The sequence below is a fragment of the Carica papaya genome, chromosome 2, assembly GCF_054855325.1.
Source record: "Carica papaya isolate Zhongbai chromosome 2, ASM5485532v1, whole genome shotgun sequence".
NCBI classification, from domain to species: domain Eukaryota; kingdom Viridiplantae; phylum Streptophyta; class Magnoliopsida; order Brassicales; family Caricaceae; genus Carica; species Carica papaya.
In genome coordinates this window covers 15,741,165-15,755,194 of record NC_142310.1, presented here as the reverse complement: position 1 = coordinate 15,755,194, position 14,030 = coordinate 15,741,165, and the positions used below count along the sequence as shown (strand labels likewise).

The 14,030-nt window shown below is 35.5% G+C and overlaps 1 protein-coding gene across 1 annotated transcript in view; it reads left to right on the top strand.

Moving 5' to 3' along the window:
- The window catches only part of ABCD2 (ABC transporter family protein), a 48,644-nt gene that overhangs the window by 15,179 nt on the left and 19,435 nt on the right, over positions 1-14,030 (top strand). The window contains exon 7 of the mRNA XM_088213402.1: positions 13,759-14,000. Coding sequence (XP_088069528.1) covers positions 13,759-14,000 — 242 coding nt within the window. The remainder of the gene's footprint in view (positions 1-13,758; positions 14,001-14,030) is intronic.

Sequence of the window (14,030 nt, the reverse complement as noted above, 5' to 3'; positions counted from 1 at the left end):
ACATTTCCTGGACGCTCGTGAGCAAGCGTGTGAGTTCACCTGCCCAGCATGCACGGAAGGTGATGCCCGCGTGCACGAAGACAGCACACATGGACACAGTGCGCACGAAGATAGTATGCACGGACACCGCACGCACGGAGTTCCCGTAAAAGAAGACTCCGGTGCTCGCGGGAGCGTGCTATCCCGCGGGAAGGCAAAATCCTATTCCTGCAAGGATTCCCACTAACAAGATTCCAAGTTGCACATGGAGATTGGCCCAAGAAAGCTTTCTACACCAGCCTAACTTCAATGTTAGAATATTATAGAATAATCCACGTATATAAAAATATGATTATCCTTCCAAATATGTCAACATAATTAATAGGGTGTTTTATGTTGGTTACCATATTTGAATCCATTTACATGTATATATATCTATATTCTCATTTTAATAAAAGATATATAAATATTCAATATTTTTTTTTCCCTATCCCTTTACATGGTATTAGAGTTAGGGTTCGGGTTAGGGTTTTAGGGGTCAGACTAAATACACATTGAACAACCCATTCCCGGCGCTAGAGGAAGTCGACTACCATCTTGCGACTAGTTCAGATCACAACTGGTATGATGGTGCACACAGAAGAGGAGGAAGCTTTCTCTCTCAGTTTTGGGTCTGTAAACGTCGAGTGAAGTCGTGTTCGGCCATTTCGCATGCGTGTCGTGTTCAGCCCGAAGTCAGAATCTGAAGAGAAGCTTGGCCGGCCTGGTCTGAGCAAGAAACTAGAAGACCAGAGCGGAGAAAGCAGCAATGGAATAGATTGCGCGACAACAAGCTCTTTCCGGTTTTCCGACGCGATTTGAGGAGATTTTATAAACACCATTCTGGATTGAAGCGTGCATTTGGGTTCTGTGGTGATTTTCGGTTGAAAAGAGGTATTTTGGTGATTTCCAGCGGTGGCGTGTAAACTCTGGTGGCGGTGCGTGGACGCCGGTGGTTGGCAATGAGGTCTTGGTAGGATTGTTGACAACTGTGCTTGAAGAGGTACTCTGTTTTTTCATATTTTTTGGTATATTTGCAGTGGTTTTTGGGTATTCTTGACTATTGTGTTTTGGGTATTTTGAGTGACATTTTTTTATAATTTCCGAATTGAAATTGATGATAATTTTGTCTGCTATTATTGCTGTGAGTAAGGGCATATAAAGCGGTATTGTAAGAAATTACAGAATCTTAATTGGAGTACATAGACCACTAATATTGTTGGTGCTATTATTAGTTCATCTTCTGAGAGAATTATTATGATTTCAGTTGACGAGTATGCTAAATTTATTCAGTATTAGGAATCCTTAAATAAATTTTCTATTCTTATTGAATCAGAAAAAAAGTGACTTATCTTCTCATCGAACAGATAGGTGATTGATTTTGGTGCTATAGATCATCACATGATAGGTAATTATAAATTTTTTTCTAATTTTTGACTACACAAAGCACATTTTCCTATAACTATTACTGATGCGTCGACTTAGAACATTGTAGGATCGGGGACCACAAAACCAATATCATCTATTACCCTGTCATCTGTGCTAAGTCTATCTAACTTGCCTTTAATCTAATTTTTGTGAGTAAATTTACTAAAAATTTGAATTGTTGTATTACATTTTTTTCTAATCATTGTGTTCTTCAAGATTTTATGACGAAATAGATTATTGGTAAAAGAAATATATCAGATGGTTTCTATATTTTTAATACTTGGGTACCTCGATCGGTTATCTGCTCTAGTGTTATCTCTCCATTTGAAGCACATTGTCAATTCGGATATCCTTCTCTACCTATATTAAAAAAGTTATGTTCTCAGTTTCATGATGTACCATCGCTGGATTGTGAGTCATGTTGATTTGCAAAACATCACCGAAGTTTTTTAGGTCTAAGGGTCAATAGACGAGCTAAATTTGTTTGTGACTTAGTTCACTATGATGTTTGGGGCCCATGTCACAAAATTGGGTTTAACTATTTTGTTACTTTTGTTGATGATTTTTCTCGAATGATTTTGATATATTTTACGAAGAATCATTCTGAAGTATTTTATCACTTTTGTACTTTTTGTGTTGAAATCAACACACAATTCAATATTTCTGTGCATGTATCGAGAAGTGATACTATATGACTCAACACGGGATCCTTCACCAATTCTCGTGTGTGGATACACCATTTCAAAATGGAGTCGCTGAGAGAAATAGCATTTACTTTAGACAACTCGAGTCCTCTTGTTCCAAACGCAAGTTCCTAAGTAGTTATGGGCTGATGCTGTTTCCACGACATGTTTTTTAATTAATTGTATGGCATCTACAGTACTTGATGGAGATGCTCCTTACACTTTTCTTTTTCCAAACAAGTCTTTATTTTCGGTGTAATCTAAAATATTTGGTAACACTTGTTATGTTCGAGATGTGCGATTTACTATAACAAAATTGGACTCATAGGTCTTGAAATATGTATTTTTGGGATATTCTCACTTTCAGAAAGAATACCGGTGTTACTTTTCAGATCTCAATAAATATTTAGTATCAACTGATATGGTTTTTTTAGAGAATACACTGTTCTTGTTCTCATTGTCTAAATCTACAAGTCAGGAGACGGACATGAGTGGCTCAGCTATAGTTTCACACTAGGTGTCTCTAATGAGCAAATAGATAATGGTACTTCTCTAGATGATGTATCTCCATCCCTACTTGAGCAAGTTGATGATAGTGTTAGTGTGCTTCTGACCCAAGTACCACCACCAATTGTTAATGTTTATTGCAGAAAACAATAGACTAATGATACATGTCCTACACCAAGTTCGTCGTCATCTAATTTTGCCTTACGAGATCTTGATCTTCCCATTGGTTTTCGTAAAAGTAAACGTTAGTGCACCATTTCTACGTCAACTTATCCCATTGCTAATTTTATCTCATATGACCGTCTGTCTCCTTCGTCTAGTGTTTTAATTGCTTCTATACATTCAACTTCTATAATCTATACAGAAGAAAAGTTTGAATCAACCTGGTTGGCGTAATGCGATGCTTGAGGAGATAAATACTCTTGATAATAATCATACATCGGATCTGATATATTTACCCAAAGAAAAAAAGGCTGTATGATGCAAATGGGTATTTGCAGTTAAAGCGAATTTATATAGCTCTGTGACATGACTTAAAGCTCGACTGATAGCGAAATGTTATGGTCAGATTTATGGGGTGGACTATTTTTGATACATTCTCTACAGTGGCCAAACTTACCTTTGTTCGTTTATTCATATTTATTGTAACTTCGCGAGATTGACCCTTACACCAGCTAAACATTAAAAATGCATTTCTTCATGGTGATTTCGTATAAGAAGTGCATATGGGGCAACTACCTGTGTTTGTTGCTCAAGGAGAGTACGGAAAATTCTGTCATTTAAAGAAATTTTTGTGTGGTCTGAAACAGATCCCCGTGCGTGGTTTGATAAGTTTAGTGAGGTACTCTGTGAGTTTGGATTGAAGAAGAGCAAGTGTGATCATTCAGTTTTTTATAAACAATCAACAGCTGATATTATATTTTTTATTATTTATGTTGATGATATTGTGATTACAGGAAATGACCATGTAGGAATATCCTCTCTCAAGTCATTTTTTGCATACCAAGTTTGATATGAAAGTCTTGGAACAACTAAAATACTTCTTGGGGTGGAAATAACAAGAAATAAGGAAGAGATTCTGTTATCTCAGAGAAAATATGTAGTTGATCTATTGGTAAAAACAGGAAAGCTGGGAGCTAATCCATGTAATACACTAATGGTACCAAATATATATCTTACAAAAGATGGTGATTCCTTTGATGATCCAGAAAAATACAGGCGACTAGTTAGAAAATTGAATTATCTCATTGTGCCTCGTTCAGATATTGCATACCCTGTTAGTGTTATTAATCAGTTTATGTTTGCACCTACAGTCAAACATTGGGAGGTTTTAGAACAGATTTTGTGCTGCTTAAAAAGTACTCTCGGACTTGGTATAGTGTTTAGAAATCATGGACATACTCACATTGAATATTTTACAGATGTTGATTGGGTTGGATTTAAAATTGATACGAAGTCTACTATGTACTATTGTGTTTTTATTGGTAGGAATCTCGTATAATGGAAAAGTAAGAAGCAAACAATTGTATCTCATTTGAGCGCAAAGTCTGAATATTATGGTCTAGTCTGCATGCGAAATCTTATGAATACATCATCTTTTATATGAAGTGGGTTTGAGGCTCACATCTCCTGCGAAACTCTTGTATGATAATCAGGTTGCCCTTCATATTGCATCGAATCTTGTGTATCTTGAGAGAAACAAACATATTCTGATTGGTTGTCATTTTATTCTAGAAAAGATTTAAGAAAACTTTATATGTACTAGTTATGTGAAGACAAAATAACAATTTGGTGATATATTCACAAAGCCTCTGAATGGAATACGGATTGAGTATCTTCGGAACAAGTTGGGTATGATTAATATTTATGCTCTACCTTGAGGGGGAGTGTTAGAATATTATAGAATATTCTATGTACATGATAGTATGATTATCTTTTTAAATATGTTAGCATAATTAATATGGTGTTTTATGTTGGTTACCATATCTGAATCTATTTATATCTATATATATCCCTATTCTCGTTTCAATAAAAGACATGTAATTATTCAGTATTTTTCCTTCCCTATCCCTTTACGTTCAAGAACAACCCAAGAACTTTCAAGAAATGGATTTGTGGACCTTGCAAGAAGAATCATGATACCTTTAAGCCTAATCAGAAGAGTCCGGTCCAAAAAATTCAACAAGCCTTCAACCTTCTTGTTCAAGATTGGATTAATAAAGAGGAAGTCTTAGAGGCCCAAGATAGTTTAGGAAAAGACCTAGAAAATGAAGGTAGGCCTTAACCAAGTGTGAATTTTATTATCCACACATGTGGCCGAGGAAGAGAGAGAGGAGAGTCCTCCCGGCGCGAGATTCCTCATCCCTTGAGGAGATCTCCTCCTCATCGTATTTCTCTTCTTGGTTCTTGGAGAATTTGAGTTCAACATGGTTAAGGCAAGCAGCTAAGGCAAGAAGAGTCCAAGAAAGATTAAAGACTTGGAGTCCTAATGGGAGAAGAAGTTGCGAGCAAGAAGAAAAGCGATCTCGCCCGCATGGGATTTCTAACCTGTGAAGAAGTCGCCTACCTGCCACTCTCCTCTCAAGGTTCGGCCAAGAAGACACCTTTTTGTGTTCAAATTGCACAGGGAAAAAGGAGTCCCATGCAGATTGAGAGATAAGAATCCAAGAAAGATTGTTGATGTGAGCACGGCTAGGCCAAAAGAAGCTCCGAAAATCTAAGCTGTATTCTAAAAGCAAGAGCTAATCTGAGGGAGTAAAAAAGCCCGCAAGCTGCAAAATTCCCACAAGGTGCAGGAATCCTGCAAGCAAGGAGGAGCCGATGGGATTGGTACTCACGTGCCTGAAGCTGCACGGGAAGACGATGCTGCGCACATAACGCATGCGCTTGCAGGCCTGCCCGCAAGTGCATCGGCAAGCGCATAGCATGCCAGCACACCCTTGCGTGCGCACAGGATTTGCGGGAAAGGAGAATTGCTTGCAAGAAGGGGGATTCCCACTGCCACCAGGACTCTTGCGATTCCCGTTCTAAGTAGGAAACTGTTTTCCATCCTGGTTTGTTTCCTAAAGTTAAATATCATCAAGGAAAGCCCAAGAAGGCCCATGGGTATGAGCTCGAGACATGCATGAAAGCCCACGAACTTCATGGAAACCGCAGCAAGAAGAAGGGCCGTGATTTAGATCCAAACCTGCTTACGCATAAGGCCCATGAGCATAATCATCCTTGAGTCAAGGGTCTTGATTCATTCGTCCTTAAGTGGCCTTGGCACGCCTCACACATGCGGCCATGTGTGAGCTACACACTTGGCCGAGAGGTGGAGGGAAGAAAAAGTCCTGCCTCCGCGGGATCTCTCTCCCGCATGGAGAGTCCAAATTCAAAACCGATTCCTCTTGTGAATTACATGAAGAATTCCATTTTAAGGAGAAATCTACTTGCGGCTAAAAAGAAGAGTCCTACAAGAGGACCGAGAGCGTATCCTAGAAAGAAAAGAACTCGCGAGAAGAGTTTTAGAGGGAAAAGAATTCCCACCCGCGTGTGAATCCTACCCGAGGGAGAATGCCAACTTCTCCACCTTTTGGTGAACGAATTAAAGTTAATTTGGGATTCCTTTTTGAATAGAGTTTCGGCTAAATTGAAGAATTACATGCATAAGGACTCTACTTCAAAAGGGATGACAAATCATCAAGCAAAAAAGTAAGAAGAATTCAAGGTGAATTCGGCCAAGAGAATTCTAGCCGATTTCATCCATCTCTTTCCTACTTCAACTCTTCATTAACAATTATTTAATTAGAAGAATTTTATGACAAGAAGTATGAGGACACTCAAATCTGAATGGGGAACTTCAAGTGATCCAGGAGAGAAGAATTTAGGTTTAATTAAAAGTCTAGCTATTTTAATTATTATTTTAATATTTCTTAGAGTAAGTTAATTTAAGAGTTTGATTAGAATTTTTAATGTTTGATTTCAATCAAAATTAGTCTGGTGAAAGTCTATATAAAGGACTCACCTTAGTTTGTAATTCAATTCACTTTTGAAATTAATAAAATTAAAGTTTAATTTAGCTTACACTATTGTGATCACTCTTTAAAAAGATTCTTCTACCATTTTGTTAAGTGAAGGATTGATTCTACTTATTAAGGTAATCCCTTGAGGCGTTTTATTAATGTCCTTTTCAAATTTATTTTAAATCAAAGTAACTCTTATAGTGTTTTAATCAATTTAACTTATCCCAATTACTTTAGTTCATAATTCCAAGTGAATTATTAGGTTAAGTAGGGAGGATTTGTTGAGAAGTTTTATGATTCAGAATACTAATGTTATATGTAAGGTTTTTGATTGCAATATTAATCTTGAGTTCCATATCAATTATCTTCATCAACATTAGTTAATTAACATCGAAGAGACCAAAAAGAATTTGAGCAAGGAGTTCTTCCTATTCTAGCCGAATTCATCATGTTATTTCTATTCCAACGAGAACACTTTTCAAGACTTTAAGAGGTACTCTACAAACAAAATTAATTAAATATTACAAGTTCAAGCAAATATGAAGAAGGAAACTCAAGTTGGATTCAAACTCCTCCAACCGTCCAAGAGAGAAGGAGCTATATTTTAATTAAAATTTGCTTAATTTAATGTTTTCCTAGATAGAGTTAAATTAAGAATTTAATTAAGATTTTATTTTCTGAATTCTAGTAGAATATGTACGGTGAAAGCCTATTTAAAGGCTACACTCCCTTGGTTGTATTCACTCAACTCTAAAATCAATAAAATTTAGTTGTTTACTTTTACCTATTGCTAATTGTGAGTGTTCTGTGAGTCGTTCTTCAACCATTTTGTTGAGGTAGGAATTGGATTTACTTATCGAGGTAAGCTCATGACGTTTTCCGAAATCTTAGTTCCCAATTATCTTGGTTCGCCTTTACCCTGTTGATTGCGGGTTAAGTAGGGAGGGTTTAATGAGAGATTTAAGTTTCTGCATACTAATGTTATATGTGGAGTTTCGAATTGTATGTGTTGATCTTGGATTCCGCATCAAGCAGACAGTGGTATCAAGGAGTAATGATAAGATTGAGTTTAGAGATTTAGTACATGGTATATGTGGTGGGATGTGGTTACAAAAGTTATTGAGTGAGTTTAGAAGCACTATTCTTGTAATGCATTTGATCTTGCCATCAAACCGTAGATATTTTAACAAAAGCATTATCTAGTAAGACTTTCAAAAATTGAGTTCCAAGCTTACTTTGCTCAATATCTTCAAACCAGCTTTAGGGGAGGTTAGAAATCTAACTTTTTATAGAAGTTCAATTCTTGCACTGATTGGTATCTTTAAGAAAATTTTCCTATAAAGAAGAATTATAGTAAATTTACATAAGTAGAAGATCTTTTTCTTTTAAGATTGATTTGTATTTAATTTTCTACTAAATCTCTCTTTAATTTTCTCCTATATATATATATACAAATGTTGTAACTTAAGTATCATGAATAAAAATTCAATAATCAGAAAATTAGATTACAAATTTTCAACTTCCATGGCGCTTTTGAAGTCTAAAACCCTTGATGGTAATTGATTAATAAGATAGGCATATATAAGAACGACTTTCCCTCATTAGGGTTTAAAGACATAAGTCTAAAACAAAACTATCCGAGTTCTAGCAAGTAAATGACTATTTCTTTCTACTACTTTATTTGTTGTAGAGTGTAGACATATTAATGATTCGTGAATAATCTCTTGGTTGAAATATGATAAAAAAGTTTGATTGAAAAATTTGTTGGCATTATCAGTTCTAGATCTGTAATGGGAACACCAAACTGGGTTTTAATCATATTATAAAAGTATCGAAAGATATGATTCGCATGAGATTTGGATCTAAACAAAAATATCCATATGACTCTTGTACAATCATCAATGAAAAATAAACTATCTAGTCCTGAGATATTAGAAATGTTTGATGGTTCGCAAACATCAATATGATTAAAGAAAAAACGAAGTGCTTCTTTTATTACAAATTGTAAAGGTTATACGCTTATATTTCGCGATTTCATATACATTGGATCATAAATTCTCACGAATCTAGTTCTTTGAACAAAGTAGAAAACATAATCTTAAGAACTGAAAAAAAAGGGTGTTCGAGCTTTTAAGTGATAGAGCCTAATTTTGTCGATAGTGGAGTTGGGTTGTTTAGAGAAAGGGAAAGTAGTAATCCAAGTGCCTCCAATAAATACAACACATGCTTTTCCTTAGCACATCCAATCATAATCTTCGAGTCCTGGTCATAGAATATACAGTGAGAGGTAAAGGTCACCTTGCAATTCATATTATGAGAAAACTTATTCATTAACATAAGATTAGTGAAAAGCTTTGAAACATGATGTACATTCTTAAGAGTAAAAGGGCAACTAATCTTCATATTGTGAATGCCTAGTACAATGGTTTGTGAACCATTTTCAATAGCTGTTTCTTTGTTAATAGGAGACGGATTATATATACTAAATTTGTGGGAGGATTATATCAGATGATTAATGGCTCTTGAGTCAATAATCTATGAGCTTGCAAATGATTTATCTGAATTTAGATCATGTGAAAGAGACAACTTAGCTGAATGTGCTAATAAATCGATACCTTTGAGTTTTTTCAGATATTTGTGGAGATCTGCGGTCATTTTTTGTATCCTTATTCCTTGTTGGAGATAGAAGACTCTCAATTTAATTTCCAACACCTTTATTATGCCTTAGTTTCTTGCAGAAAGTGCACCACAAGTTGGCTTGGTTATCCTCAATTGTTTTTGATAATTTAGGGGTCCCATATTCCTTAGTTGCCTACTAATGGGATTAGACCCATTAGTTAGTATGTTGATCCTTAAGTTAGCCAAGGTTCTAGTGTTATTCTTTAATTTTCCTCTTCTACAATGATGGAGGTTATCTTATTCAAAGAGGGCAAATCTTTTTTACTCAAAATTTGAACTTTGAATTGGTCAAACCCAACATTGAGGCCTAATAGGAAATCATAAACTCTGTTTTTCTCAATAAAGGTTTTGAATGTACGTGCATGCTCACTGCATTTCATGTCTATAGTAATCCACCTCTAACCTCAAGCTTTTTAGGATATTAACATATTCTGTAAGAGACTTGCTTTCTTGTTCTGTAGAGGTGGTCTTTACTTTTAGTTCATAAATCTCCACTATATCTGGAACTTTGAAGTATGTTTGTTTACATCCCAAATGTCTTTGGCAGATGGAGGAAACATGCAAGTGTCACTGATTTCTGGCAACATTAAATTCCAGAGATAGACAATGATTATAGAGTCTTCTTCGTCCTACCAATCAAATTTCGGATCTCTTAGTTTGGGATTTATTCCTAAAAGATGGTTGATTTTTCCTTTTTCTTTTAGGAACATCTAGACCAATTGGTAACATTTCAAATAAATTTTTTCATTCAGGCAATAAGCTGCTTGAATGTGTTGTAACTCTCCAGCAGATGGTCTGAAGTTATCCCTTCAATATTCACTCCTGTGTATCATGATGTTATTTCGAACATTGTGTATGGATTTCAGATGATTAAGAGATGTGGGCTGGAAATAGTGCTGAAAACTGGGCAGAGTGGTTGGTGCACATCTTGAGGCAGTTTGTGCAAGTGGAAGCAGTCCTAGAAACAGGGCAGAATGCAGGAAGAGCTGTTGGAGACAGAGTGCGCGGCAGGGGCAATGCTGCTGGAGACAGAAAGAGCTGCAAGGAAGGTTGTGCAACAGGGTAGGTTGTGCAGAAGAGCAGGTGCCGCTGGAGCTTCTGGCGCGGCTGGAGACAGAGCTGTATGTGACTGGGCAGTGGTAGGGACCTGGTTCGGCAATGAAGGCCTGTTTTGGGAGGAGGGCCGGCTATGAAGGTGGTTGTAGATTAGGGTTGTCTTTGATATTTTCTTCTATTCTACCAATGAAGACTAGATTAGCGTTTGAGAAAAGAATATAATGTTATGATTATTATTGAATAATTTGATCCTATATGGACACAAGTTTAAGAGCAAGAAAAAAAGCACTAATAATTAGTTATATAAGTTTATTCTTAAAAATATTCCTTTTACAAGGAAACAAATAATCGCAAATTATACACTTTCCAACAGGAACTATTAAAATAGGTCTATTATTGGTTTAAGAATGTTATTTATTATTTTTCTGGAAGTCCCATTTTTTTATTATTTTCCTTATTTATTCTATCAAAAGAGAAACTGTTTTTCTTATTTAGAGACTCTAGTCGTATTAGACTATATAAACACCTTATAAATGTTTTTCTTACTTATATGGATGATTCTTCATTATTTCATGAACTGCTTATGAATAAAATATATTGATTTTCTCTTGTTGAATTGAATGCCTACAAACATGATTGTGGTTGTCAATTCTTATGAGTGTGAATTAGATTTATTCTCTCTTTAAAGCTTTCTATTGTTCAAACCCTATTTTATTGTTCTATGTTAATGTAGTAATAGAGCTAAGATTCTTGTTTTTGGTATCAAATTTTCATATCACGAACTCATAAATTTTCCAGATCCTTGAAATATCTTAATAAGTCGAAATTCAAAAGTATCCAAGAACTCAAATTGCAAATAGACGTTGAACATCAGAGCTGCAACAGTTTCTTTCTCGCACAAAATTCAGCTACTACCAGGAGTGAACATACAGCCACTACCAGAAGTGGACATACAGCCACTACCATCAGCATCAGAGGCTGCTGGTGAGCCATCCCATCAAACTGCAGCTGCAAATACTGTCAAAATTAGCAGCACTCGCCACCAAACCTTTGAATTGTTGCTACCTTGCCAAAAACTCCCTTTTCCCAGATACCTCAACAATATTTGACATCTGATTCAAAATCATTGTTGCTTGATGAAGCTTTAGCCAAAATGCTAACATTTGAAGGTCACTCTAAGTTAAGGTGTGGGTCTCACTTGTGTCATCTACAAGTGGGGTTTTGTCAAAATCTTATTAGTTGGGTAGTTTAAATTTGCTTGATCAAATACAGTTGGCCCAACCCGGATTTAGTCAACTCCAGCAGTTATTGAGCTACTGGATCTTAAATTTTCTTTCAGCCTGCTCTTTCAGTTTTAGATGTCAGTGTAGATAAATTCACAATGTCTGTGCACTTCTTGAGCAGGATGACTCTTTGGGCAAGTTAATGTTTATTCATGCATTTAAACAGAGTTCTCTGATTCAAATTGGGTGTTAAACCTTTTAATTAACTTGGTGGAAGAGAGAATAAGTACATTGTTAACATGGCTCCATTTGGTAAAGGAATTGAACAGTGACTAATGGAAATTTGTCCTATTCTTACAATCTTTTAGATTCGACTGATGAAATTCTTGGTATTCTTGACCAAGTTAAATATTGTCTATCAGAAGAGTACCAATAACCATCCATGTCATTTAGCAATGCAGTTTTTCCACTATTAAAAGCAGTTCAGCTGATCAACCTCTCACGCCCTCAGATCTTGATGTGAGAATCGAAGTTGTCTACTGTATTTATGAGCTAACTAGGATATTTGTGCCAGATATTCCTTATAGCGATATCTTGCCGAAGAACGTTTTGAGTTAACTGCTTCAACATTTAAAATAATTGCTTGCAGGATGAAGTAATCAAATGAAAAAGAATATCTGATATATCTAGTAGTACTGGACTATATCTAGTAGTAGTGGATCTTGATTACGAAGGATTATTGTAGAAAATTTCAAGCAATTCTTGAATTCTATTTGACCTCAATATAAGGATGTTCCCTTACACGTCGAAACGATTATGAGCTTTTACGAAAATGTGATTGCTTGCTGGTAGAGTTGTTGTCTCCACTCCTATACAATGTCCAAAGAGATAAAGGAAAAGTCACAAATTGCTTGTGTTGGTTGGGACAGTTTTTAGAAGTTGTGAATACTAAGTGTAAGCAATCTCTGATGCAGCAATAAAATCATCAGGTACTTTCCTGCAGGATTCAGTGATATAGTGGCTACCACAAGCTAGAAGCTATCTTTCTTTGCACAAGATGTTGTCCTTGTCATTGGCCACCCAACTAATAAGATCAAGTGAATAGATGGGGTAACTGAGGATATTATTATACATGTCAATTCTACTGAAGAAATTGAATAACCTAGTAATCGATCTCTCAATTTAATAATAAGGCAATGATATCACTCATGTTGAGGGTGATGATGTATGCTAGATGATTTGAACTGCATGAAGAATATCAAGGCACTACCTGTAGAGGCTAAACCAACAATGTTTTTGGTTACTAATAGCAATAATCAAACTTCGTTGGCTCTGATTTTTTTCATGCCTAATTTGTTCAATAATCCTATGAAATACATGCATTTGCAGATGTTCTTATTTACTCAGATGATCTGAAGTTTTGCAGGTTTCACTTGTTTGGATGGCATGTCCAAACTTTCACCTTCTTGTTGCTTTGACAATTCGAAACTCAAAGGTCGAGTTTTTTCGTAGCGGGAGAGAATGAAACCAAAATGGAAATATCCTGAAACAGACATTTTATTATTTATAAGATATTTTTGTTATCATAATCATTATGTATTTTTAAGGACGTTTTAGCTTATTAAGAGCCATTAGAATAGGCTTGTTATTGGTTTAAGAATTTTGTTTCTTATTTAGTTAGGGCTTTATTTTGTTATTGTTTTCATATTTAGAGATTCTAGTTATGTTAGGCTCTGTAAACACCTTAAAAACATATGAATAGTTCTTCGTTATTTTATACACTCAGCCTTTCTTATTGCATAAAACATTTATGCAATATGTTGTTACTATTTTATCTTGGCTTTGGCAAAGTGACTTCCTATTTCCTTTTCCATATTTTTTTCTCTAGCTTAAAAAGTAAAAGGAGTTTTTTGATAATATGTTATCAATGTGAGACACCTGTACTTTACAGTCCCCATAACTGAAAATTTTGTTTCTTTTTTCTGGTCTGATAATTCTCCTTTTGCCTCCTAAAATTTATTTATTTTTAAATTTTAATCTTGTACTTTTTATCATCGATTACCAAGTGCTTGACTTAGTTGAATTATAAAATGAAAATCTTTCTAGTGTCCTTTATTTTTTCTACACCAATGGTAATTGGGACACACCCAACTTATGCAGGGGAATTTAATGATGTTCTGGATGGCAGCGGCTCTAAACAACTCTATGATTCCCCAGAAGAGATTAATCTTATCTACTGCAATGTCAAGAGCTCATCCTTGTTGGAGTCTAGTGGCTCGGTGCTTTCAGATCACTGTCAAAAGTTACTGCATATTGAAAACCTGACTCTACAGACGCCAATAAACAAAGCTGTATTACTTATGGATTTGTCATTGGTGATTAACTGCAAAGAGCATTTATTGGTTAGTGAATGTATTGTCTTGAATTCTGAG